The sequence below is a fragment of the Sciurus carolinensis genome, chromosome 1 (genome assembly GCF_902686445.1).
Source record: "Sciurus carolinensis chromosome 1, mSciCar1.2, whole genome shotgun sequence".
Lineage (NCBI taxonomy): Eukaryota > Metazoa > Chordata > Mammalia > Rodentia > Sciuridae > Sciurus > Sciurus carolinensis.
In genome coordinates this window covers 175,142,197-175,167,525 of record NC_062213.1, presented here as the reverse complement: position 1 = coordinate 175,167,525, position 25,329 = coordinate 175,142,197, and the positions used below count along the sequence as shown (strand labels likewise).

General features: G+C 35.6%; 1 protein-coding gene and 2 pseudogenes across 3 annotated transcripts in view; 1 reads left to right on the top strand and 2 right to left on the bottom strand.

The window, feature by feature from the left end:
- Eif2b3 (eukaryotic translation initiation factor 2B subunit gamma) overlaps window positions 1–25,329 on the bottom strand; it is a 128,630-nt gene that overhangs the window by 61,400 nt on the left and 41,901 nt on the right. For all 3 annotated transcript variants that reach the window (XM_047566686.1, XM_047566704.1, XM_047566695.1), the window contains exon 5: window positions 11,425–11,536. In XM_047566686.1, the coding sequence (XP_047422642.1) occupies window positions 11,425–11,536 (112 nt within the window). The remainder of the gene's footprint in view (window positions 1–11,424; window positions 11,537–25,329) is intronic.
- On the top strand, window positions 11,631–15,784 carry LOC124990769 (RNA-binding protein 39-like; annotated as a pseudogene).
- Window positions 21,104–21,576, bottom strand: LOC124994601 (60S ribosomal protein L23a-like; annotated as a pseudogene).

Sequence of the window (25,329 nt, the reverse complement as noted above, 5' to 3'; positions counted from 1 at the left end):
CCACACCAAGGCACATTATTAGGAAAATACCTAACATACAAAATAAAGACAGAATTTTAAAGGCCGCAAGAGAAAAGAATCAAATTACATTCAGAGGAAAACCAATAAGATTATCAGCAGATTTTTCAATCCAGACCCTAAAAGCTAGAAGGGCCTGGAACAACATTTATCAAGCCCTAAAAGAAAATGGATGCCAAACAAGAATCTTATACCCAGCAAAACTTACTTTCAGATTTGATGATGAAATAAAATCCTTCCATGATAAACAAAAGTTAAAGGAATTTACAAAAAGAAAGCCAGCATTACAGAACATTCTCAGCAAAATATTCCATGAGGAAGAGATGAAAAACAACAATGCAAATCAGCAATGGGAGGAACTAGCCTAAAGGAATAGACAAATAAAGAAGAAACCAAATCATGTCAAAAAACAAAAATGAGTCAAATGACTGGGAATACAAATCATATCACAATAATAACCCTGAATGTTAATGGCCTGAACTCATCAATCAAAAGACATAGACTGGCAGATTGGATTAAAAAGAAAAATCCAACAATATGCTGCCTGCAAGAGACTCATCTCATAGTAAGAGATACCCACAGACTAAAGGTGAAAGGATGGGAAAAAACATACCATGCACATGGACACAGCAAAAAAGCTGGAGTATCCATCCTCATTTCAGATAATGTGGACTTCAAGCCAAAACTAGTCAGAAGGGATAAAGAAGGACATTACATGCTGCTTAAGGGAAGCATAAATCAGCAAGACATAACAATCATAAATATCTATGCCCCGAACATTGGCTCATCCATGTACGTCAAACAAACCCTTCTCAATTCCAGAAATCAAATAGACCACAACACAATAATACTAGGCGATTTTAACACACCTCTCTCACCACTGGATAGATCTTCCAAACAAAAATTGAATAAAGAAACCATAGATCTCAATAACACAATCAACAATTTAGACTTAATGGACATATATAGAATATACCATCCAACAAAGAACGAATACACTTTCTTCTTAGCAGCACATGGATCCTTCTCTAAAATAGACCATATTTTATGTCACAAAGCTACTGTTAGCAAATACAAGAAGATAGAGATACTACCTTGTACTCTATCAGATCATAATGGATTGAAATTAGAAATAAATGACAGAATAAAAAACAGAAACTTCTCCAATACCTGGAGATTAAATAATACACTATTATATGATGAATGGATAACAGAAGACATCAGGAGGGAAATAAAAAATTCTTAGAAGTAAACGAGAACAAAGACACATCATATCAAAATCTCTGGGACACTATGAAAGCAGTCCTTAGAGGAAGATTTATTTCATGGGGCGCATTCAACAAAAGAAGTAGAAATCAACAAATAAACGACTTAACACTACAGCTCAAAGCCCTAGAAAAAGAAGAGCAGACCAACACCAAAAGTAGTAGAAGACAGGAAACAGTTAAAATCAGAGCCGAAATCAACAAAATTGAAACAAAAATTGGAAAAATTAACAAAATAAATAGTTGGTTCTTTGAAAAAATAAACAAAATTGATAAACCCTTAGCCACATTAACAAAGAGAAAGAGGGAGAAAACTCAAATTACTAAAATTCGGAATGAACAAGGAAATATCACAACAGACATGAGTGAAATACAAAACATAATTAGAAGCTATTTCGAAAATCTATACTCCAACAAAACAGAAAACCTCGAAGATATCAACAAGTTTCTAGAGACATATGAATTACCTAAACTGAACGAGGAGGACATACACAACTTAAATAAATCAATTTCAAGCAATGAAACAGAAGAGGTCATCAAAAGCCTACCAACTTAGAAAAGTCCAGGACCAGATGGGTTCTCAGCTGAGTTCTACAAAACCTTTAAAGAAGAGCTCATTCCAATACTCCTCAAAGTATTCCATGAAATAGAAGAGGAGGGAACCTTCCCAAACTCGTTCTATGAAGCCAATATCACCCTGATACCTAAACCAGACAGAGACACATCGAGGAAAGAAAATTTCAGACCAATATCCTTAATGAACATCGACGCAAAAATTCTCAACAAAATTTTAGCAAATTGCATACAAAAATATATTAAAAAGATAGTGCACCACGATCAAGTGGGTTTCATCCCAGGGATGCAAGGTTGGTTCAACATCCGGAAATCAATAAATGTAATTCACCATATCAATAGACTTAAAGTTAAGAATCACATGATTATTTCAATAGATGCAGAAAAAGCATTCGATAAAATACAGCATCCCTTCATGCTCAAAACACTAGAAAAAATTGGGGTAGTGGGAACATTCCTTAACATTATAAAGGCCATCTACGCTAAGCCCATGGCCAATATCATTCTAAATGGTGAAAAACTGAAAGCGTTCCCCCTAAAAACTGGAACAAGGCAGGGATGCCCTCTTTCACCACTTCTATTCAACATTGTCCTTGAGACTCTAGCCAGAGCAATTAGACAAACCAAAGAAATTAAAGGGATATGAATTGGAAAAGAAGAACTAAAACTATCCCTGTTCGCTGATGACATGATTATATATTTAGAGGAACCTGGAAATTCCACCAGAAAACTTTTAGAACTCATAAGTGAATTCAGTAAAGTAGCAGGTTACAAGATCAATGCTCATAAATCCAATGTATTTTTACACATAAGTGATGAATCTTCAGAAAGAGAAATTAGAAAAACTACCCCATTCACAATAGCATTGAAAAAAATAAAATACTTGGGAATCAATCTCACAAAAGAGGTGAAAGACCTCTACAATGAGAACTACAGAACACTAAAGAAAGAAATTAAAGAAAACCTTAGAAGATGGAAAGATCTCCCATGTTCTTGGATAGGAAGAATTAATATTGTCAAAATGGCCATACTACCTAAAGTGCTATACAGATTCAATGCAATTCCAATTAAAATCCCAATGATGTACCTTGCAGAAATAGAGCAAGCAATTATGAAATTCATCTGGAAGAATAAGAAACCCAGAATAGCTAATGCAATCCTCAGTAGAAAGAGCAAAGCAGGGGGTATCGCAATACCAGATCTTCAACTCTACTACAAAGCAATAGTAACAAAAATGGCATGGTATTGGTACCAAAATAGACAGTAGATCAATGGTACAGAATAGAGGACATGGACACAAACCCAAATAAATACAATTTTCTCATACTAGACAAAGGGGCCAAAAATATGCAATGGAGAAAAGACAGCCTCTTCAACAAATGGTGCTGGGAAAATTGGAAATCCATATGCAACAGAATGAAATTAAACCCCTATCTTTCACCCTACACAAAACTCAACTCAAAATGGATCAAGGACCTCGGAATCAGACCAGAGACCTTGCGTCTTATAGAAGAAAAAGTAGGTACAAACCTTCAACTTGTTGGTTTAGGATCAGACTTCCTTAACAGGACTCCCATAGCACAAGAAATAAAAGCAAGAATCAACAACTGGGATAGATTCAAACTAAAAAGCTTTCTCTCAGCAAAGGAAACTCTCAGTAATGTGAAGAGAGAGCCTACAGAGTGGGAGAATATCTTTGCCACTCATACTTCAGATAGAGCGCTAATTTCCAGAATCTATAAAGAACTCAAAAACTCTACACCAAGAATACAAATAATCCAATCAACAAATGGGCTAAGGAAATGAACAGACACTTCACAGAAGAAGATATACAAGCGATCAACAGATATATGAAAAAATGTTCAACATCTCTAGTAATAAGAGAAATGCAAATCAAAACTACCCTAAGATTTCATCTCACCCCAATTAGAATGGCGATTATCAAGAACACAAGCAACAATAGGTGTTGGCGAGGATGTGGGGAAAAAGGAACACTCATACATTGCTGGTGGGGTTGCAAATTAGTGCAGCCACTCTGGAAAGCAGTATGGAGATTCCTCAGAAAGCTTGGAATGGAACCACCATTTGACCCAGCTATCCCACTCCTTGGCCTATACCCAAAGGACTTAAAATCAGCATACTACAGAGATACAGCCACATCAATGTTCATTGCTGCTCAATTCACCATAGCCAGATTGTGGAACCAACCTAGATGCCCTTCAATTGATGAATGGATAAAGAAACTGCGGCATATATATACAATGGAATATTACTCTGCCATGAAGAATGATAAAATTATGGCATTTGCAGGCAAATGGATGAAATTGGAGAACATCATGCTAAGTGAGATAAGCCAATCTCAAAAAACTAAAGGACGAATGATCTCGCTGATAAGCGGATGAGGACATATAATGAGGGGTGGGAGGGGTTAGTGTTAGGGTTAGGGTTAGGTTTAGGGTTAGGGATAAGGAGGGTGGAAAGAATGAAGGAAAGAAGGACTGTATAGAGGGAAAAGAGGGGTGGGCGGGGTGGGGGGAAGGGAAAAAATAATGAATCAAACATCATTGCCCTATGTAAATTTATGATTACACAAATGATATGCCTTGACTCCATGTACAAATAGAGAAACAACATGTATCCCATTTGTATATAATAAAAAATAAATAAAAAAATCCTCAACACTAAATAAATAAAATCTGAATATCTTTACCTGATTCAGAAAATTTTATTTTATTATATAATTTTCTTTTAAAAATTAAAATTGAAGTTATCTATGTAAAGATGTGAATAATTTTTAAAAAACTTATTAAATAAGCTTAGTTGCTTATTCTTTCTTCTACACATTTTCTGTTTCTCTGAAGCACCCACTTTCAATTCTTCTGGAGACCCTTTTAGTATTATATACCCATCATTTACATTCTTATATTGGTGTTTCTTGGTTTTCCCATTTCAGAAATTATCGTGATTTCCCACTGCAGAAGATAGAATTTCACTTATTTTCATCACTGCTATACCTCCTGTACTTTCTACCTTCCCAATATAATTGGGTTCATTATTTTGGTTAGCTCAATGTCTAGTGCTTAAGTTATTAGGACTTCAGTTCTAGATATTAGTTACTAACTATAGAAGAGTAAGATTTATGTTTTCTTCCCTCATGCCTCCAACATGCTAAATAAACCCTGCCATCATTCCAAAGTAAATATATCATAATTTTTTGTTAGATTGAGTCAGTGATTATATTATTATATATATATAAACGTAAGTTGGAGTGAATCATTCATAATCAATGATTAATTTTTTCCCCTGCATTTTTGTTGTCAGCCTTGGTGTTAATAATTGCCTTGTTATTTCTTCTTTTTCTAAGGTGCTTATCAATAATTCAATTCCAGTGGGGCTGGGGAGGTAGCTCAGTTGGTAGAGTGCTCACCTCGCAAGCACAGGGCCCTGGGTTGAATCCCCAGCAACGCCAAAAAAAAAAAAAAAAAAAAAAAAAAAATTTCAATTCCAAACAAACCAATAAATACCTAAAATTCCTCTTAAATGTTGAGACACAAGCTGGCTGTAGTGGCACACACCTGTAATCCCAGTGATTTGGGAGACTGAGGCAGGAAGACAGCTAGGTAGAGGTCAACCTTGGTAACTTAGTAAGAACTTGTCTCAAAATCAAATATAAATAAAAAGCACTGGGGATATAGCCCAGTGGTAGAGCACCACTAAATCCAATCCCTGGTACCCCCTGCCAAAAGTTGAGATACATCAGGGAGTCTGTCATTTTTATCAGAAGATGTATGATTATCTTTAAGAAATAATTCCTAAAGTTTTCTAACCTATTCCAATCTGATTTTCGATGTCATCATAATGGGTATATAACATGTTATTCTGGAACCTCCTTTCATCATCATCTTGGGGATTCATCTTTGGATGCCCTTTCTCCTGTATTCTGTGCTTTTTCTTAGTTTATATCAGGATTTGGTGTTATACAGACTATAAGAACTTTCTGAAAACAGATGTATGGAAAGCAAAATGAAAATTTCTTATTTGATTCTCATTCATGATTGATAGTTTCACTAAAGATTAAAATTTGAAGACATTTCTCCATTTTGTTGTTGTTGTTGTTTCTGGTGTTGCTATTATGAAATTCAAAGCTATTTTAATACCTTTGTGTATGATATTCCCCTCCTCTTTGGGAGTTTGCAGGATCTTTGTTATAAGAATTATAAAATTTCACAATGACAATCTTGGTATGTTTCTTTTCAAGCATATTGCTGGGCATTCAGTTTCCTTTCAGTCTAGAAATCCAGCTCCTTTCATTCTAAGACGGACACAATACATTTATGTATGTACGTACGTATGTATGTATGTATGTGGTACTGAACCCAGTGCCTTACACATGCTAGGCAAGCACTCCACTATGGTGCTACAACCTAGCCCTGAATAAAATTATTGATGATTTCTTCCCCCTGCATTTGTCTCTTCTCTCTTTCTGGGATTCTGTATTAGGAATATTTGACATCTTTCGTTGCTCTTTTAATTGTCTTATTTACCTATTTTACATCAATTTGTCATGGAAATTTTTTCCAAAAATTTCTTCCAACCTTTCTATTGAGTTTTTCATTTAAGTATCAACACTTGTTTATTCTGTAAATGCTCTTTTTAAAGTACAGCATTTTGCTGGGTGCGATGGTGCACAGCTGTAATCTCAGCAGTTTGGGAGGTTGAGGCAGGAGGATCCCGTTTGAAATCAGCCTCACCAACTCAGTGAGACCCTATCTCAAAACTAAAAAAATAAAAAGGAATGTGGATGTAGCTCAATTCCAAGTACAAAAAAGAAAAAAAAAAATCCAAACTAAAAAACCCCAGCATTTTGCTTTGCTTTGGGGCTTAAAAATGTAATATTTTCTTTTATATCTCAGTGAGGGCAGGATTTTTTTAATTTGTTTGTCCACTGCTGCATCCCTGGCTCCTTGAACAGGGACATACAGATACTCGAATATTTGTTGAATGAATAAATCTTCCTGAGGATACTCATGTTGCCTTTTCTGAAGTTTTTGTTGTATAATTTGTTTCCTTTGAGTTGATTTTTTTTTCCTTTTTTTTTTTTTTTTTCCTCTCTATTTATTTGCTCTGGCTTCCAGAACTACTAATTCTTGGATTTCTGTCCTAAATTAAGAGTGGCATAATAAACATCTGATTGAGAGCACTGACCATGGGAGGGGGGCCTGTCAACTTTGAAACTGAATGTAGGGTTATTTTTAGGGAACTCCTTGATGTTCATCTTTAGGTCTCTCCTCTTAGACTGTCAGTTACTTCAGAGAAGAATCCTCTAATATCCTTGCTTCATGAATGTGGGCCTGGCTGCTAGTTTTAGAAGCCAAGTGGGAGAAGGAAATTGAGGACCTTAGTACGTATATTTCTTATTATCCACTTTCTATCTGTTCCCTCCAATCTCATCTATTCTTGGTACCCCATTCCTGAGACCTTCTATTCTTCCTTCTTTCTTCTACATTTTTGTGTTGTTATCTCCTTTTTCCTTTTCTTTACCCTTCTGGATTTATTCCTTTCTAAAATCCCATTATTGTTGTTTTAGTGGGGTTTCAGAAGTTTTATTACTTATCTAGTTTTTATATTTTTTTGTTTATATTAAAATCATTGAATAAAATTGACAAATGAAATTACTTTACCAAAAAGTCCTTGTATCTTTGAATACATGTTTGGGTTCCAAGTTTGGTACTCTATTTCAAAGATATTAATTATACTAAATTATCTTTGTCTTTCATTTTTATTATATTTTCATTTATTTAACCATGTTCTCCTCTCTCTTTCTCCTCCCTTTCTCACTATTTTTCACTTCTTTCCCTTTCTTTTCTTTCTCTCTCCTCTCCTCTTCTCCTTCTCTTTCTCTCTTCCTTCCTTTCTTTGCAAGTACCTCCACCACTGAGCCACACTCCTGAGCCCAACTGTTTTTTTTTGAATCTAAATCACTGAATATCTCAAACTATTCCTGTGTGTCAGTAATTTTCAGCAATGTCTATTCTGTTCTTTGCTATCTTTACAATTATTTAATTAATTCTGTAACTAAATTTTTTGCCTCAATTTTTTTAGTTCTATGATATCCTTTTTTTATCTCAATTTGTTTTTTTCTCCCTATATCACTGAATTCTTATTTATTCGATTCATGTTTTAATGATTTGTTTTATAGTTGTAAGGAAAATTTCCTATTTCTCAAATTGGTTTTTTTTTTCTAGTTTTTTCATGGCATTTTTCTTTTTTTTCTTTTCTCGAACCTGAGTAGCTGGGATTTCAGGCATGAGCCACCATGCCCAGCTACAAGGCACTTTCCTTCCTTTTATTTTATTTGCTCTGTATGTTTGTATAGTTGATATGCTAATTCTTTTGGTCTTGTTCATGCTTAAATCATGGTTCTAGTCAGAATTTTATTTGTTTTGATATAATATAGATGAATTTTTATCTCTGAGCCTTCTATATCTGGGACCGGGTACCATATGAGTACTGGCTATTTTATATTCTATATGTTTTTTTATGGCTTCAGGGAATGATGTCGGGGGGTGGTACAAAAAACATAGCTAAGATACTGTTAAGTCTTTGTTAGAAAATTTCTCTTTCCTGAGATTTTGTTAAAGGTTCTTGGCTCATGCCATAAAATTATGAGGCATATTCCATCCCTATGTAGGAAAATTCTCTATCTCTGTATTATTTCACCCATTTGTTGTTTAGACTTAAATATTTCCTTTTGTTCAAGTGTCAGTTTCATTGCCCACTTTCCCTTCTTCATCATTTATTTTCCAGTAGCTGTCCCTACTGCTTCAAAGTCAAAGATAAAGGCAAAGATTACCTTTTTAGATTTGGGTATTCAACGAGAGTTTGCAGGATTTCATTATCAGGTCGATATGGCTTCTGGGGAGTGATAACAGGGTGGAAATGGGAGACTATTTTTATTCCTTCTGTGTTCATCACCAGAGTCTTGTTCCTTTCCCTGGCTACTAGTTTTTAAACTTTATTAATTTAATTATCCTATTTCCTTTGCTGATCTTGAAACTTCAGATGCTTTTTATTTCTATTTGTAATTTTCTAATTAGAAACTAGTGGTAGCAAGTTCTGTGATATAGTTTGAATAGCCACTTTAATCCAGAAGTGAATGTACAGTGTTTTTCAATAACTGTTTACTTAATTAGAAATAATAATAATATAATATTTATATTATATAATATTATATAATAATATAATATAATATTATATAATATAATATTATATAATAATATAATATTTTATATTTATATTATATAATAATAATAATATTTTTGGTCACTTACTAGGTAAGAGGCATTATACTGATTATTTTACATGTATTACCTTATTTATTCCCCCACAATACCCCTATTATTATCAGTCCCATTTTATAGATGAGACAACAAAGCCACTAATATAGAACTTTTTTTTTTTTTTTTTTTTTTTTTGGTACCAGGGATTGAACTCATAGGCACTCCACCATTAAGCCACATCCCCAGCCCTATTTTGTACTTTATTTAGAGACAGGGTCTCGCTGAGTTGCTTAGCAACTCACTTTTGCTGAGGCCAGCTTTGAACTTGAGATCCTCCTGTCTCAGCCTCCTGGGCTGCTAGGATTACAGGTGTGTACCACCATGGCAGGTGCTAATATAGAACTTTTATCCTTAGAAGTAACGGCCTATCTGAAGCCAGAGTATAGCTTGATTTCATTAAACAACATACTCTGAAATACCTCTTATTCCTACTGTGCTGAATAGCAAAGGCAAAGAAGAAGGTATTTCTTTTCCCAATTTATTCCTCTCATATTCATCTTACCCAGGCTTCAAACATTCATTAAACATTCCTGTATACTAGCATCAAGCAGAAAGTTCTAGGTATGTGGCTTCTGATTAGAATTCCATGCTGGTGTATGTGAATGTATTAAATTACATATATTTTATTGCACATACTTTTCATATTAAGCCATGAAGATATTTGTTATCAGGTGTTTCAATTGATATGTCAGACTTATAAACTACTATTTTTTAGATTTATCAATTTAAAAATCATCCACTCCTGGAAAAATGGAATAACTCTTACTCAAACGGGCAATAGAATTAGGTTCTATATCATTTGTTCTATATTTTACTTGTGATTTGAATGGAATATATTATCATTATTAAAAGTTTTGCCCTAAAATACCTACAACTCAAATATGCTTGCAGAATCTCATATATGGTATTTGAACATTATGGATATAGAAGTTGGATGAAATTCTAGTCTTAATATTTCAGAATTACTACAATTCACAGAGATTCCTTAAGATACTGTCTTCTGTGGAAAATTGCTCACACTTAAACTGACTTGAATTTTTTTGAAAGTTTCTTCTTCCTATTCAACAATGTTTCTCTCTCTTGAAATAAATATTTTCTCTGGATTATAAAAACAAAACAAAATAAAAATTCCATGCTGGGTAAGCAATCAATAAATGCTAATTGAAAAAAATGTGACTGGCTGAAAATGTAACTGGGTTGACTATGTGTACCATTGTATTAAAAGTAGGTTCTCAAGGAGATAGTATTACATATCTAGTAAAATGGTTTATATCATAAAAAATGAAAATATCAAGGTCTGACAAGGATGTGAAGATACTGGAACCCTTATGCATTATTGGTGGGACTGTTAAATGGTATAATTATTAAGGGAAATAGTTTGATAATTCTTTAAAAAATTAAAAATAGAACTACTATGTGACCCCACAATTCCATTTCTGGGTGTATATCCAAAAGAACTGAAAGTAAGGTCTCAAAGAGATATCTATATATGAATGTTCATAGCAGCACTGTACACAATAGCCCAGGGGTAAGAAGTAACTCAAATGTCCAATGGACGAAGAGATGCACAAAATGTAATATACACATACAATGGAATATTAGCATTAAAAAGGAAGGGAATACTGTCATATGTTATAACATAATGAATCTTGAGAACATTATAAGTGAAATAAGTCCATCACATAAAGACAAATGCAGTATGATTTCATTTACATAAGATATGTAAAGTAGTCAAATTAATAGAAACAGAAAATAGAATGGTGTTACAAGGGGCTTAGGGAAAGGGGGAAAAGGGGAATTGTCTAATGAGATATGTTATGAAATCATATTTCCAACATGAAAAAGCTCTGAAGATTTGTTTCCTAACAATGTGAATATATTTATTACTGAATTTGTCACTTAAAAATGATTAAGATGGCAAATTTTTTGTTATGTGCTTTTTGCAAACTTTTTTTTTTGAAAGGTTCTAAAACACTATCAGAAAGACAGTCCTATTCCCCCCACAGCTGCTTTACCCTATTCCTTTGCAGGATTTGGCTCTACCTTGGCAAGAAAAGACACAAGGAAAGTTTCATGCAGTGAAGAAAAGCCTTTATCCTGTCTCAGGGGGGAAAACGTTCACATACTTTTGTCAATTTCACACAATATAATCCTCTTTCCCATGGTGGGTGGTTTTATTTTGTTTTAAGACAAGGAGAACTGCCAAGAAGGAAATCTCTAGGGCTTACTTCTGCAGGATGGATCCCTTAATGACCAGCTCTTCATCCAAGTCTGCTTCATTAGCCATGAAGAGCAGTCTCTTTCCTGTGTTGTCCACTCCAATGAAGTCACGCTGCTCCACTAAATCATACAAAAGAGGAAAATCAAGTATAGTCATTTGCCCCATCTTCATGTCTAAGTCAGGGGACAGAGTACCTACCTACTCACATTGCTCATGGAACCAAATGTAAGACTGAGATGGGAGAGGAGCTGTGATGACTGAACTGTCCATAGCACATTCTACAACAATTAAAGCACAAGCACTCAAAAACATTTTTTGTGTATTGTTCTAAAGGATATTATCAAGTTAACTGGTAAAGTTTGAATAAGATATGTGGATTAAAGTATTGTACCAATGTAATTTCCTATTTTAAGAGACTGTCCTTTGGGCTGGGGTTGTGGCTCAGTGGTGGAGTACTTGCCTAACACGTGCGACGTGCTGGGTTCAATTCTCAGCACCACATATAAATAAGTAAAATAAAGGTCCAATGACAACTAAAAAAAGACAGATTGTCCTTTGATTGGGGGGTGGTGTCGGTAGGAATGTACGTGAATGTATTTAAGGCAAAGGAGAATCAGTATTACTTACTCTCAAATAGTTCTGAAAAATAATAATTTTAGATATAATATATTGCCTATGTATATTATGTGTACTGAATATATATCATAAATAGAGTGATGAACAAATGTTAATAGTTTGGGGAATCTGAGTAAAGAATATTATTTGTGCTATTCTTGTAACAATTCTGTATCTGTAAATATGAAATTATTTCAAAAATAAAAAGTTAAGGGGAGGCTGGGGGTATAGTGCAGTGATAGAGTGCTTGCCTAGCATGCACAGGCCCTGGATTTGAGCCCCAGCATTTAAAAAGGGTGGGGGTCAGTCAAGATACTGTTTAGTCAAGTAAGTACATGACTCACAAACCTACTACATGGCACAGAACATACAGCAAGGAAATTCTCTCTGCAAATAATAACCTAGGTCATAATGAAAATTGTGAAACTGAACAGACTGGGGATTGAATAATACTAAGCATTAAACCAGGGGTGCTCTGCCACTGAGCCATATCCCCAGCTTCCCACCTTCTTAAAAAATTTTGAGACAGTCTTGCTAAGTTGCCCAGGCTGGCCTTGAATTTGTGAACTACCAGTCTCAGGCTCCTGAAGAGCTGGGATTACAGGCCAAATATTAAATAAACTGTTTAAGTTAAAAAAATTAGCCAGGCATGGTGGTGCACACCTGTAATTCCAGCAGCTCAGGAGGCTGAGGCAGGTGGATCTCGAATTCAAAGTCAGCCTCAGCAACTTAGCAAGGTCTTAAGTAACTCAGCGAGACCCTGTCTCTAAATAAAATATACAGAAGGGCTGGGGATGTGGTTCAGTGGTTGAGTCCCCTGGATTCAATTCCTGGTTCCAAAACAAAACAAAACAAAACAAAAAATACATGCTGTCATTTGATCCCCAAAACACATAAAGGAATACTTTAACATTTTTTTTAAAAAGTAGAAACTGAAAATTAAGTTCTAGGAAAGATGTTATCTGTAAAGATGAATTTGCCTGCCTTTTATTGACAGAAAATGGCTACTATACAACTGAACAGGATTCACTACTGACTGTAGCTACCTATAGACCTAGAACCAAATATATTTTTCGATTGTATCATGTTTGGCTCAGCTGAATAAAAGCATTAAGACCATCAATCTGCAAGGTACGGTGGAGCACTCCTGTAGTCCTAGTAACTAAGGAAGCTGAGGCAGGAGGATCATAAGTTTGAGGTCAGCCTCAGTAACTTGGCAGATACCAAGCAAATTAGTGAGAACTTACCTCAAAATAAAAAATAAAAAATAAAAAGGGCTGAGAATGTAGCTCAGTGATAAAGTATTCTTGTGTTAAATTCCCAATACCCCCTCCCCCCAAAAAGACTATCAAGCAGATGGTTCATCTATCTTATCATACTAAGTGTTTGAATCTGAATAGGAGAAAACAGTTACGTGCCCCCCCACCACAAAGAAAATTTATGAAATCAAAGGAGAAAGAACAAATACTGTCAATTTCAAGCTAAATTTTGCAGAGAATTCCAAATGCCACACAGCAGCTTTGACATATAGCAATTCATTCATTACATGGAAACTTAACAAAGGCTGCAAAGGTTTAATTAAGAGCAAGTCACTTAGAAAGAAACAGAGATGTTATTTTGGATGTAATCTGGACAAGTCCTTAGGCTCACAAAACTCTATGAATCACTGAATGTCCTGGGAACAATAATTTCCAGAGAGTCAATTTTTCAGCCTCCCAGGCCCAACTCCTTATATTGCTGCTTTGTGGTTACCATAGTGACCGGGACCTCAGAATGTAGTACAAATGACAGAAACTTGGAAAGTCTTTTTCTATTCTGCTTTACCAAAGTGAATTCCACTTTGGGAGAACAGCGAGTAACTGCAGAATGTCCATCCTAAGAAGACAGATGACACAAATAAGGTTAAGGAAGCAGACAAAACTATGAACTTCCATTTATTAAAATTCTGACATATTCAGTTATTCACACCTTTTTTCCTAGATGATTTTTACTTCTCTGACTCTTCTGTTAAAACATCAAACAAAAAGTGAACAAATCAAAACTAACAGAATAAATTGTAGATTTTAAAAGGTCACTAACTTGTTGCAGCTTCTTTCATTTAGAGGTATTGTTAGTTCTATATCCTTTACATCTGGGCTGGCCTGGGAATTAACTTTGACTAACAAAGTACAGCTGAAGTGTCACAGTATGTGTTCTGAGTTTAGGGCTCCAGGGACTTTGTAGCTTCTACTCCCATTCTCTTAGAACCTGCTATTGCCACCAGGTGAACAAGCCAGAATTAGCCTCTTATCTGATAAGAGACTACTTGGAAAGAGGAAACCCAACTCTGATAGCTGAGCCCTAGTCATAATACTGAGTCATGGGATGGTAGGTAGACTATGAAAAGTAGTTTCAGTAGGGCAGCAGCAGCAGCAGCAGCAGCATTCCCTTCTTAATATGAACACTACAGGCATTTCAAAGCCTACACAGACATTTAGAAGCAATGGCAAATATTGATATTGAAGCAATGTTTTTGAGGCTCCTTACAAGAAGGAAGAGAAGCTAGGCGTGGTTGCATACTCCTGTGATCTCAGCTACTCAGAAGGCTGAGGCAGAAGGATCACAACAAATTCAAGGCTAGCCTGGGCAACTTAGTAAGACCCTGTCTCAAAAAAGAAAGAAGGATAGAACAAGTTGAGCAGTGCTAATGGCCATGAAGAAGATGCAAAAAGAAGGAAAAAACAAGATGTAGTCTTGAAAGAAAAAGAAGCAAAGTAAGGAATGGAGGCAAAATAGAGCTGGAGAAAGGAAAAGAAAAAGTCTAGAAAGGAAGCAAAGTAGCAGCAAAGGAAGGAACCCAGGCACAGCGAGGCAGCCTCTACTTCCAGTGACTAAGGAGGTTGAGGCAGTAGAATTGCAGGTTAGGGGCCAGCTCTGGCAATTTAATGAGATCTTAAGCCTTTTAGACAGACTTAAAGTATGCAGCTCATAATGGATAATGAAATAGGTCAATCTAAACAATATGGATTTATTACATTTTCTGACCTAAAATGTGCCAAGACAGCTTGAAACAACTATGGATTAGATCTAGCAGGAGGGCCAATGAAAGTTGATCATGTTAATGAATGTGCTAATGCTTCTAGTGGTAGTTCATTTCTGGACAGTGATAAATTAGAAGGGCCTAGAAATGACTTGGGAAAAACTGGTCATCTTCAATTAATGACCAGATGCACAGAGGGTACAGGTTTGCAGATTCCACCAGCAGCACAGCAAGCTCTACAAATGAGTGACTCTTTGGCATTTGGTGCTGCAGCAGAATTCTCTTTTGTTACAGATCTATAAACAGGACTTTCCCAACAGACTGAAACTTCAGTTTTACCTGTAGCTGCCCCTGCTCAATCACTTGCAACACAGTGTTTCCAATTCTCTAATATGTTTAAACCCCAAAAGAAGAAATTGGATGGGATACAGAGATTAATGATGACATGACTGAAAAATGTAAGAAACATGGAGAAGTTATCATATTAATGTTAAGAAAAATTCAGCTCAGGGCATCATGTATGTGAAATATCTGTCAATTACTACAGCTATTGCTGTTGTCCCATGCATTGCATGGCAGGTGGTTTGTTGGCAAAATAAAAGCAGCATATGTATCTCTTCCAATTTATCATGACCACTTTCCTGATTATATGACAGTAACATAACTACTGGTTCCAAGCAATGAAGGAAGACATAATCCCTTAAGTACCCAGCTGTTTTTTTTTCTTCCTTGAGAATTCACCTTGTTGTTGTTTTTTAGATAAAAATAGAGACAGGGATCTGCTGTCACTTGTATACAATTCCTGTTGTCTTGAAAATACAAAAATGTTAACAACAACAAAAAAAGAATGACAGCTATCTCCTGGTCTTCAGTTCCTTATGTTTCCCCTCTCCTTGAGTGTGGGCTGGCAACTTGCTTCTAATACACAGAACACAGCAAAGGTAATAAGATGTTACTTTCATAATTAGGTTACATAAGAGTCTGACTTCTATCCTTCTGGAAAGTTCTTTCCCTTGCTGGCTTTGATGGAGTCAGTTGCCACGTTAGAATAGCCTAAGTGATAAAGAAATGAGAATAGCCTCTGCACAACAGTGGGCTAGAAGCAAAGGCTCTCAGTCCATTAGTTCTCAGGAAATTCAAATTCTTCCAACAACCAATTGAACTTGGAAGCAAATCCTTTCTCAATTAATAAGCCTTCGGATGAGACCCCCACCCCAATCTAGTTAACACTTTGATTGCAACCTTGTAAAAGGTACTCAAAATGAGAGGACCAGCTAAAGTTGTGCTTGGATTCTTAACACACAATGTTGTTTTTAAACTTTTAAGTTTCTAGTAAGCATTAAGTAATAGATATTAACTGATATCACTTGAACGGAGATGAGCTATCTCAGCTATTCCCATGCCAAAATCATGAACCAAGAATCATAAACCAAGTCATTAATTATAGTTTTAAGCCACTAAAGTTTGGGGGAGGCTTATTATATAGTAAAAACTAATTTCTACTATAGTGTTAAAGGACTATAAACCATGACTAAGTTAGGTTTATCCCAGGTATATAAAGATGGCTTAATAAAATATGTAATTGTTAATCATCACATTATCAGAAAAAACAGAGAAACCAGGACTACTTGAATAGATTCAGAAAAGCATTTGATAAAAATTATATATTTATGAAAAGAAACCCTTAATAAATTAATACTAAAAAGGAACTTCTCAACCTCACAACAAGTACCTAGCCTGATACTACAGGCTAACAAGAGCCTGTAGTATCACTCTAAGGACTGGGATTGTACCTTAGTGGTAGAGTGCTTGCCTGGCATGTGTGAAGTCCTGGGTTCAATCCCCAGCAACCTCACCTAATCACTTTAAATGAGAGATGTTGAAAATATTTCTTCTAAAATTAGGAATGAGAAAAGGGAGTCAACAAGCATCATTTGTATATACAGAACTGTATTAGAGGTCCTGGCCAACACTGTAAGTCAAGCAAAAGAAACTAGAAACAAACACTACTGGGGAGACATTGGTCAAAGGATACAAAATTTTAGTTAGGAGGAATAAATTCAAGAGATCATTGGGGCTGGGGTTGTGGCTCAGTGGTAGAGTGCTTCCCTGGAACACATGAGGTACGGGGTTTGATTCTCAGCACCACATCAAAAAATAAATAAAATAAAGAGATCATTGTACAACATTGTGACTATAGTTAATAACCAGGTATTAAATTCTTGAAAATTGTGAGGGCTTGAGGGTATAGCTCAGTAGTAGTGCACAGGGCACAAGAGGGCTCTGTGTTTGATCCCATGTGCAAGCAAGTTGGTGGGGTGGCACACACCTGTAATCCCAGCAACTTGGGAGACTATCGTAGGAAAATAGCAAGTTTGAGGCCAGCCTGGGCAATTTAGTGAGACTGTCTCAAAACCAACAATATAAATGACAGGACTGGGGATATAGCTCAGTGGCAAAGTGCCCCTGGGTTCAATTCCCAGTACAGTGAGGAAAAAAATAAAGAAAGAAAAAGAAAATTGCTAAAAGAGTAGATTTTAAAAGTGTTCTCATTGAAGAAGTTCTATAAGAAAGAAAGATTTCATTCAAAGAATCAAGAATTAGAATGAGGGCTGGGGTTGTGGCTCAGTGGTAGAGCGCTTGCCTAGCATATGTGAGGCACTGGATTCAATCCTCAGCACCACATTAATAAACAAACAAAATAAAGGCACCATGTCCATCTACAACTAAAAATATATTTAAAAAAAAAATCAGAATGGTTTTGTTTGTTTTTGGTACTAGGTATTAAACACAGGGATGCTCTACCACTGAGCTACATCCCCCCAATTCTATTTATTTATATTTTGAAATGGGGTCTTGCTAAATTGTCAAGACTGGTCTCAAACTTATAATCCTCCTCCCTCAGCCTCCTGAGTAGCTTGGAATACAGACATGCACCACTGTCTCCTACTTGATGTTGAACTTCTTAAAGAAAAAGCTAGAAGACAGTAAAATAACACCTTCAAAATTTTGAGGTTATGTGACTTCCAAAAGAAATTTCTATCTGACCAAACTATCTAAAGACATTTTCAGATATGTAAAACTAAAAAAATTACTTCTTACAAACATATTGCTGGAGGCTACCAGAGAATATGTTCCATAAAAAATTGTGCATATAAAACTTAAGTCAGAAGAAAACATAAGATTCAAGAAATGACAGGGAACTTTGAATCTAATATGACAGTTCCACAGCACAGCAACTAACTCAGATTAGAAAAGTTCAAGAAGTGTCTTCAAGAATTTAAACCTAATGCACTGAAATACAATAAGAAGGACTGGGGTTGTGGCTCAGTGGTAGAGCACTTGCCTAGCATGTGTGAGGCACTGGGTTTGATCCTCAGCACCACATAAAAATAAATAAATAAAGGAATGCTGCCCATTTACAACTACAAAAAAATAAAAATAAAAATAAAAGGGAAATACAGTAAGAAGAAACTTCACATAACTGGGGCCGAAGTTGAATTAGTGATAAATATATAGAAAATGAGCAACCCAAAAAGACAATATTTAGGAATACAGTAGGAAAGAGAAAAGTAATCATACACTACAAAACTCAGCCATGAATACTATTTACATAGTCACAAATGTAAACATGGAATTTTCAGTTAATTGACAATAACTGTCTTAGGAAGTTGGCAAACTGGAAGTTTGCATATTTGTAGCAGGGGCAGAGAGTATAGTAAAAGAGAACTAAGTCTTTAAGTTCCAGGCTGGAAGTCTACAGTTAATTCCTAAAACTAAAAAAATTAAGACACAGCAAATAAAAGTAAGTTATTTAGAGATACAGAGTTAGATGCCAAAAAAATTTAAAAATTAGCAAAAGCATTCAAAGTGCCGGAGTTGGGTGAGGGGATGCTATTTATTCTCACACAATTAATTATATCACCTTGTGAATTATGGGCATATAAAACCAATAAAAGGAAAAACTAAATACAAAAAAGAAATAGGGGCCAGGGATTTGGTTCAGTGCCTAGCATGTGAGAGGCCTGGCATAGATTCCCCACACCACACTAAAAAATAAAATTGAAAAAGAAAGAAACAGCACAAGCTGTGGATTCAGAAGTCATGGATCTGAGATCTGGTTCTACTACTCATCACTGATGTGATCTTGAGTAACTATCCACAACATGCTAAAATAAATGAATAAAAACTTGGTAAATAATAAAACTACTTGACTTCACTCATTGGATTTTAGCTGGAAAGCAAATCTTGATTACCTTTTTTCCCATATAGAATTTTTTTTGTAGGTGGTCAGATAAGTATTTATTAGCATTATTATTATTTGATTCATTGTATACAAATGGTGTACAGCTTTCATTTCTTTGGTTGTACATGAAGTACTCACACCATTTGTGTAATCATATGTGTACATAGGGTAATGATGTTTGTCTCATTCTATTACTTTCTTTCCCCTCTTCCCCCTCTCCACTCCTCATTTCCCTCTACACAATCCATCCTTCCTCCATTGTTCCCTTACTCTCCCACCCCCGTTATATATCATCATCCACTTATCACAGAAAACATTCAGCCTTTGTTTTTTTGGGATTGGCTTATCTCAGCATGATATTCTCCAGTTCCTTCCATTTACTTGCAAATGCCATAATTTCCTTCTTCTTTAAGGCCAAATAGTATTCCATTGTGTATATATACCACAGTTTCCTTATCCATTCATCCACTGAAGTGCATCTAGGTTGGTTCCACAATCTGGCTATTTTGAATTGAGCTCCTATAAACATTGATGTGGCTGCATCACTGCAGTATGCTGGCTTTAAGTCCTTTGGGTATAGGCCAAGGAGTGGGATAGCTGGGTCAAATGGTGGTTTCCATTCCAAGTTTTCTAAGGAATCTCCATACTGCTTTCCAGGGTGGCTGTACCAATTTGCAATCCCATCAGCAATGTATGAGTGTATCTTTTTCCCCACATCTTCTCCATTGCTTCCCATGTAGGACTTTTTAAAGTTTTTTTTTTTTTAATGTTTTAGTTGTAGATGGACACAATACCTTTGTTTTATTTATTTATTTTTATGTGATGCTGAGGATCAATCCCAGTGCCTCACAGGTGCTAGGCAAGCATTCTACCACTGAGCCACAACCCCGGCCCTTCCATGCAGAATTTAACATAGATTTTATACAATAGCATGTCCTGATCTGGGGTTGTGGCTCAGTGGTAGAGCCCTTGCCTGGCACATGTGAGGCATTGGGTTCAATTCTTAGCATCACATAAAAGTACATAAATAACTAAATAAATAAATAAAGGTGTCCATCTACAATTTAAAATGTTAAAAAAAGTCAGTGTGTCCTAAATTCAATGCAAGCATTAACATTTAATGTAAAAAAAAAAAGTAAAAAAAAATTTTTTAATGTACTTGTAAGACAGGAATTTTATTTCACAACATCGACTCTGGCTTCACATGCGTAAATTTCTTACCCCCGTATTATCAGATATCATGCTTTTAGGCAAGGACTCTACCACTGAGTTATACCCCCAGCTCTAAATGTCACACATTTTAGAATATAATTCTTAGTTGCAGATGGACACAATATCTTTATTGATTTGTTTATTTTTATGTGGTTCTGAGGACTGAATCCAGTGCCTTATATGTGCGATTGAATTCAGTGCCTTATATGTGCGAGGCGGCAAGTGCTTTATCACTGACTGAGCTATAGCCTCAGCCCTAAATGTCACACTTTTAAACAGATTTCCCCATAACACAATGAGACATTGAATTGCTCCTTGTATCTTGCACATACTCCCATTACTGTACTTATCTTTTTTTGATTTAGGAATCACATCATATTTGGACTTACTTCTGTATATTTTCCCTGAAGCATAAGAAATTTTGTTTTGGATATATAGGTATTACAAAAAAATGGGAGTGGAATGGGGAATGAGGTTTGAGAGAAAAAAATATAGTGGAAGCCCAAAAAGGATTAAAATTCTTTTCTTTTTTTTTTTTTTAGGTTGAAAAAAAAAGGGGGGGGGTATATTTAGAATTAGACAGCTGGACTCTGTTTAGATGATCCCAATTTTGTTGGCAACATCCAAAGCATCATAATCAGGAGTCAGTCGAACGTACGCCTTCTTCTCTCCATCAGGCCTAATCAGGGTGTTATGGCCACATCAATGTCATAGAGCTTCTTTACAGCTTGTTTGATCTGGTGTTTGTTGGCCTTGACATCCACAATGAACACAAGTGTGTTGTTGTCTTCAATCTTCTTCATGGCTGACTCAGTGGTCAGGGGGAACTTAATGATGGCATAGTGGTCAAGCTTGTTTCTCCTGGGGGCGCTCTTCCGAGGATATTTGGGCTGCCTCCGGAGCCGCAACGTCTTGGGTCGCCGGAAGGTAGGTGATGTGCGGATCTTCTTCTTTTTATGGCTGTGGACACCCTTCAGCACTGCCTTCTTGGCCTTCAAAGCTTTTGCTTTTGCTTCAGCTTTGGGAGGGGCAGGAGCTTCCTTCTTAGCTTTCGGCGCCATCTTGGTGAAAAGCTAAAATTATTTTCTTTCCCAGTATAGTTTTGAGAGAAATAAAGGAAGCTGAAGTAAAAGAAACTCAGGTTTGGAACTGCCTGCCAACAACTGTCAGTGCAAAGGGAGATAAACTAATTAAAAGGTGACAGCCACAGCTTTCACTCACGTGGTTCTGAAGTATACTGGTATGTATTGATTGTCTGGACCAAGACTATATAACTGAGAATTGGAGAGAAGCTGAGAAATAATACAGTGAACTGGAATGGGTTAAACAGAAGTTTCCAAGAACTTTTTCTATTATAGTATTACAGACGATAGTCAATAATTTATGACATAAAATCCTAATAGCACTGAACATTTGCAAAGAGGAATATACATAAGAAAGGAGACCTTTAGTAAACAGATTGCCTATAATAAAGAAAAATAATTAAGGCTGGGGTTGTGGCTCAGTGGCAGAGTGCTTGCCTAGCACATGAGAGGCACTGGGTTAGATTCTCAACACCACACACAAAACAATAAAATAAAGGTCCATTGCCAACGTAAAAAAATTGTATTATCTTCTCATTGAAATTGAGAAAGAAAGAAATCTTAAAGTTTCTAATGTGCAAAGGATAGAAAATGGACATTAATTATTTTTATACACTATTGCAAATTTAAGAGATATATGGAGATCCAAGATGGTGAGCTAGAGGGAGGCTGCATTCCTTGTCACTTGGTAACTCAGGAACCAACCAAAGGAAATACTGTTTCTGTGAGGCAGTTGTCTCTGCCCACTGATTCCCTGCTGTTTACCCCTTCCGTCCACTGTGATCACCCTACTACACTAAAGGAAAGGTCAATTAAAGGAGAAACTAAGTCAAGATAAAAACCAAAAATAAACCAAACTGACCAGGAATACAAATCATATCTCAATAATAACCCTGAATTTAATGGCTTAAACTCTTCAATCAAAAGATATGGACTGGCAGGTTGGATTAAAAAAAAATTCCCAACAATATGCTGTCTTCAAGAGACTCACCTCCTAGGAAAAGGCATCCATAGACTGAAGGTAAAAGGTTGAGGAAAAACATCACTCACAAGGACTGTGTAAACAAGCAGGGGTTTCCATCCTCATATCAGAAAAGTGGACTTCAAAGTTAGTGAGAAGGGATAAAGAAGGACATTTCACACTGCTTAAGGGAATCATACATCAACAAGAGGTAACAATCTTAAATATATATGCCCCAAACAAAGGAGCATCTATGTACATCAAATAAACCCTTCTCAATTTCAAGAATCGAATAGATCACAACACAATAATACTAGGTAACTTTAACACACCTCTCTCATCACTGTATAGATCATCCAAACAAAAACTAAACAAACAAACAAACAAACAAAAAACTATAGAATTAAATGATACAATCAATGATTTAGACTTAACGGACATATATAGAGTATTTCATTCATTATCGAGTGAATACACTTTTTTGTCAGCAGTACAAGGATCCTTCTCTAAAATAGACCATGTTATGCCACAAAGCAACTCTCAGCAAATACAAAAAAATAGAAATACTACCCTGCATTCTAGAAATCAATAAATAAAATAGATAATAGAAAATACTCCAACACCTGGAGACTAAACAGCATGCTACTGAATGATGAATGAACAAAAGGAGAAAAAAAAAATACTTAGAGGTAAATGAGAATACCGATACAATACATCAAAATCTCTGGGATGCTATGAAGGCAGTGCTAAGAGGAAAGTTCATCACACTGAGCTCATACATTAAAAGAATAAAAAGTCAACAAAAAAATGACCTAACATTACATCTCAAAGACCTAGAAAAAGAACAACAAATCAACACCAAAAGCAGTAAAAGAAAGGAAATAATTAAATCAGAGCTGAAATTGATGAAATTGAAACAAAAGAAACAATTAAAAAAACTGACAAAACAAAAAGTTGGTTCTTTGAAAAAATAAATAAAATTGACAAATCCTTAGCTACATTAACAAAGAGAAAGAGAAAACTCAAATTACTAAAATTAATGATGAAAAAAGGAAATATCACAGCAGATACTACTGAAATACAGAAGATAATTAGAAACTATTTTGAAAATTTATACTCAAATAAAATAGAAAAACTTGAAGACATTGATAAATTTCTAGAGACATATGATCTACCCAAACTGATGCAGGAGGACATACATAATTTAAAAGATCAACTTCAAGCAATGAAATAGAAGAAGTCATCAAAAGTCTACCAACCAAGAAAAGCCCAGGACTAGACAGATTCTCAGCCAAGTTCTACAAGACCTTCAAAGAAGAATTAACACCAATCCTCGGGCTGGGGAGATAGCTCAGTTGGTAGAGTGCTTGTCTTGCAAGCACAAGTCCCTGGGTTCAATCCCCAGCACCGCAAAAACCACCAATCTTCCTCAAATTATTCCATGAAATAGAAAAGGAGGGAACCTTTTCAAACTCATTCTATGAGGCTAGAATCACCCTTATGCCAAAACCAGACAAAGCCACATCAAGGAAAGAAAATTTCAGACCAATATCCCTCATGAACATAGACTCAAACATTCTCAATAAAATTCTGGCAAATCACATACTTTTTAATATATTAAAAAGACAGTACACCATGAATGAGTGGGGTTCATCCCTGGAATGCAAGGTTGGTTCAACATACGGAAATCAATAAATGTAATACATCACATCAACAGACTTAAAGGCAAGAATCATATAATTATCTCAATAGTTGCAGAGAAAGCATCTGACAATACAATATCTCTTTATGTTCAAAACACTAAAATACTAGGGGTAGTAGGAACATACCTCAACATTGTAAAAGCTATGTATGCTAAGTTCATGGCCAACATCATTCTAAATGGAGAAAAAAATTAAAGGTATCCCCCCTAAAAACTGGAACAAGACAGGGATGTCCTCTTTCACACTTCTATTCAACATCGTCCTTGAAACCCTAGCTTAAGAAGACAGACGAAAGAAATTAAAGGGATATGAATAGGAAAAGAAGAACGCAAACTATCACTATTTGCCAACGACATGATTCTATATTTAGAAGATCTGAAAAATTCCCCCCCCAGAAAACTTCTAGAACTCATAAATGAATTCAGCAAAGTAGCAGGATATAAAATCAATACCCAGGGCTGGGGAGATAGCTCAGTCGGTAGAGTGCTTGCCTTGTAAGCACAAGGCCCTGGGTTCGATCCCCAGCACCCAAAAAAAAAAAAAATCAATACCCATAAATCAAATGCATTTTTATACATAAGCGATGACTCCAATGCAAGAGAAATTAGGAAAACTACCCCATTCACAATAGCCTCAACAAAAAAAAAAATACTTGGAAATCAATCTAACAAAAGAGGTGAAAGACTTCTACAATGAAAATTACAAAACACTAAAGAAAGAAATTGAAGACCTTAGAAAATGGAAAAATCTCCCATGCTCTTGGATAGGCAGAATTAATATTGTCAAAAGGGCCATACTACCAAAAGTGTTATACAGATTCATTGCAATTTCTATTAAAATCCCAATGACATTCTTAATAGAAACAGAAAAATTAATCATGAAATTCATTTGGAAAAATAAGAGACCCAGAATAGCCAAGGCAATCCTTTAGCAAGAAGAGTGAAGCACGAGGCATCACATTACCAGACATTAAACTATACTACAGAGCCATAGTAACAAAAATGGCATGCTATTGGCACCAAAATAGACATGTAGACCAATGGTACAAAACGGAAGATGCAGAGACAAACTCAC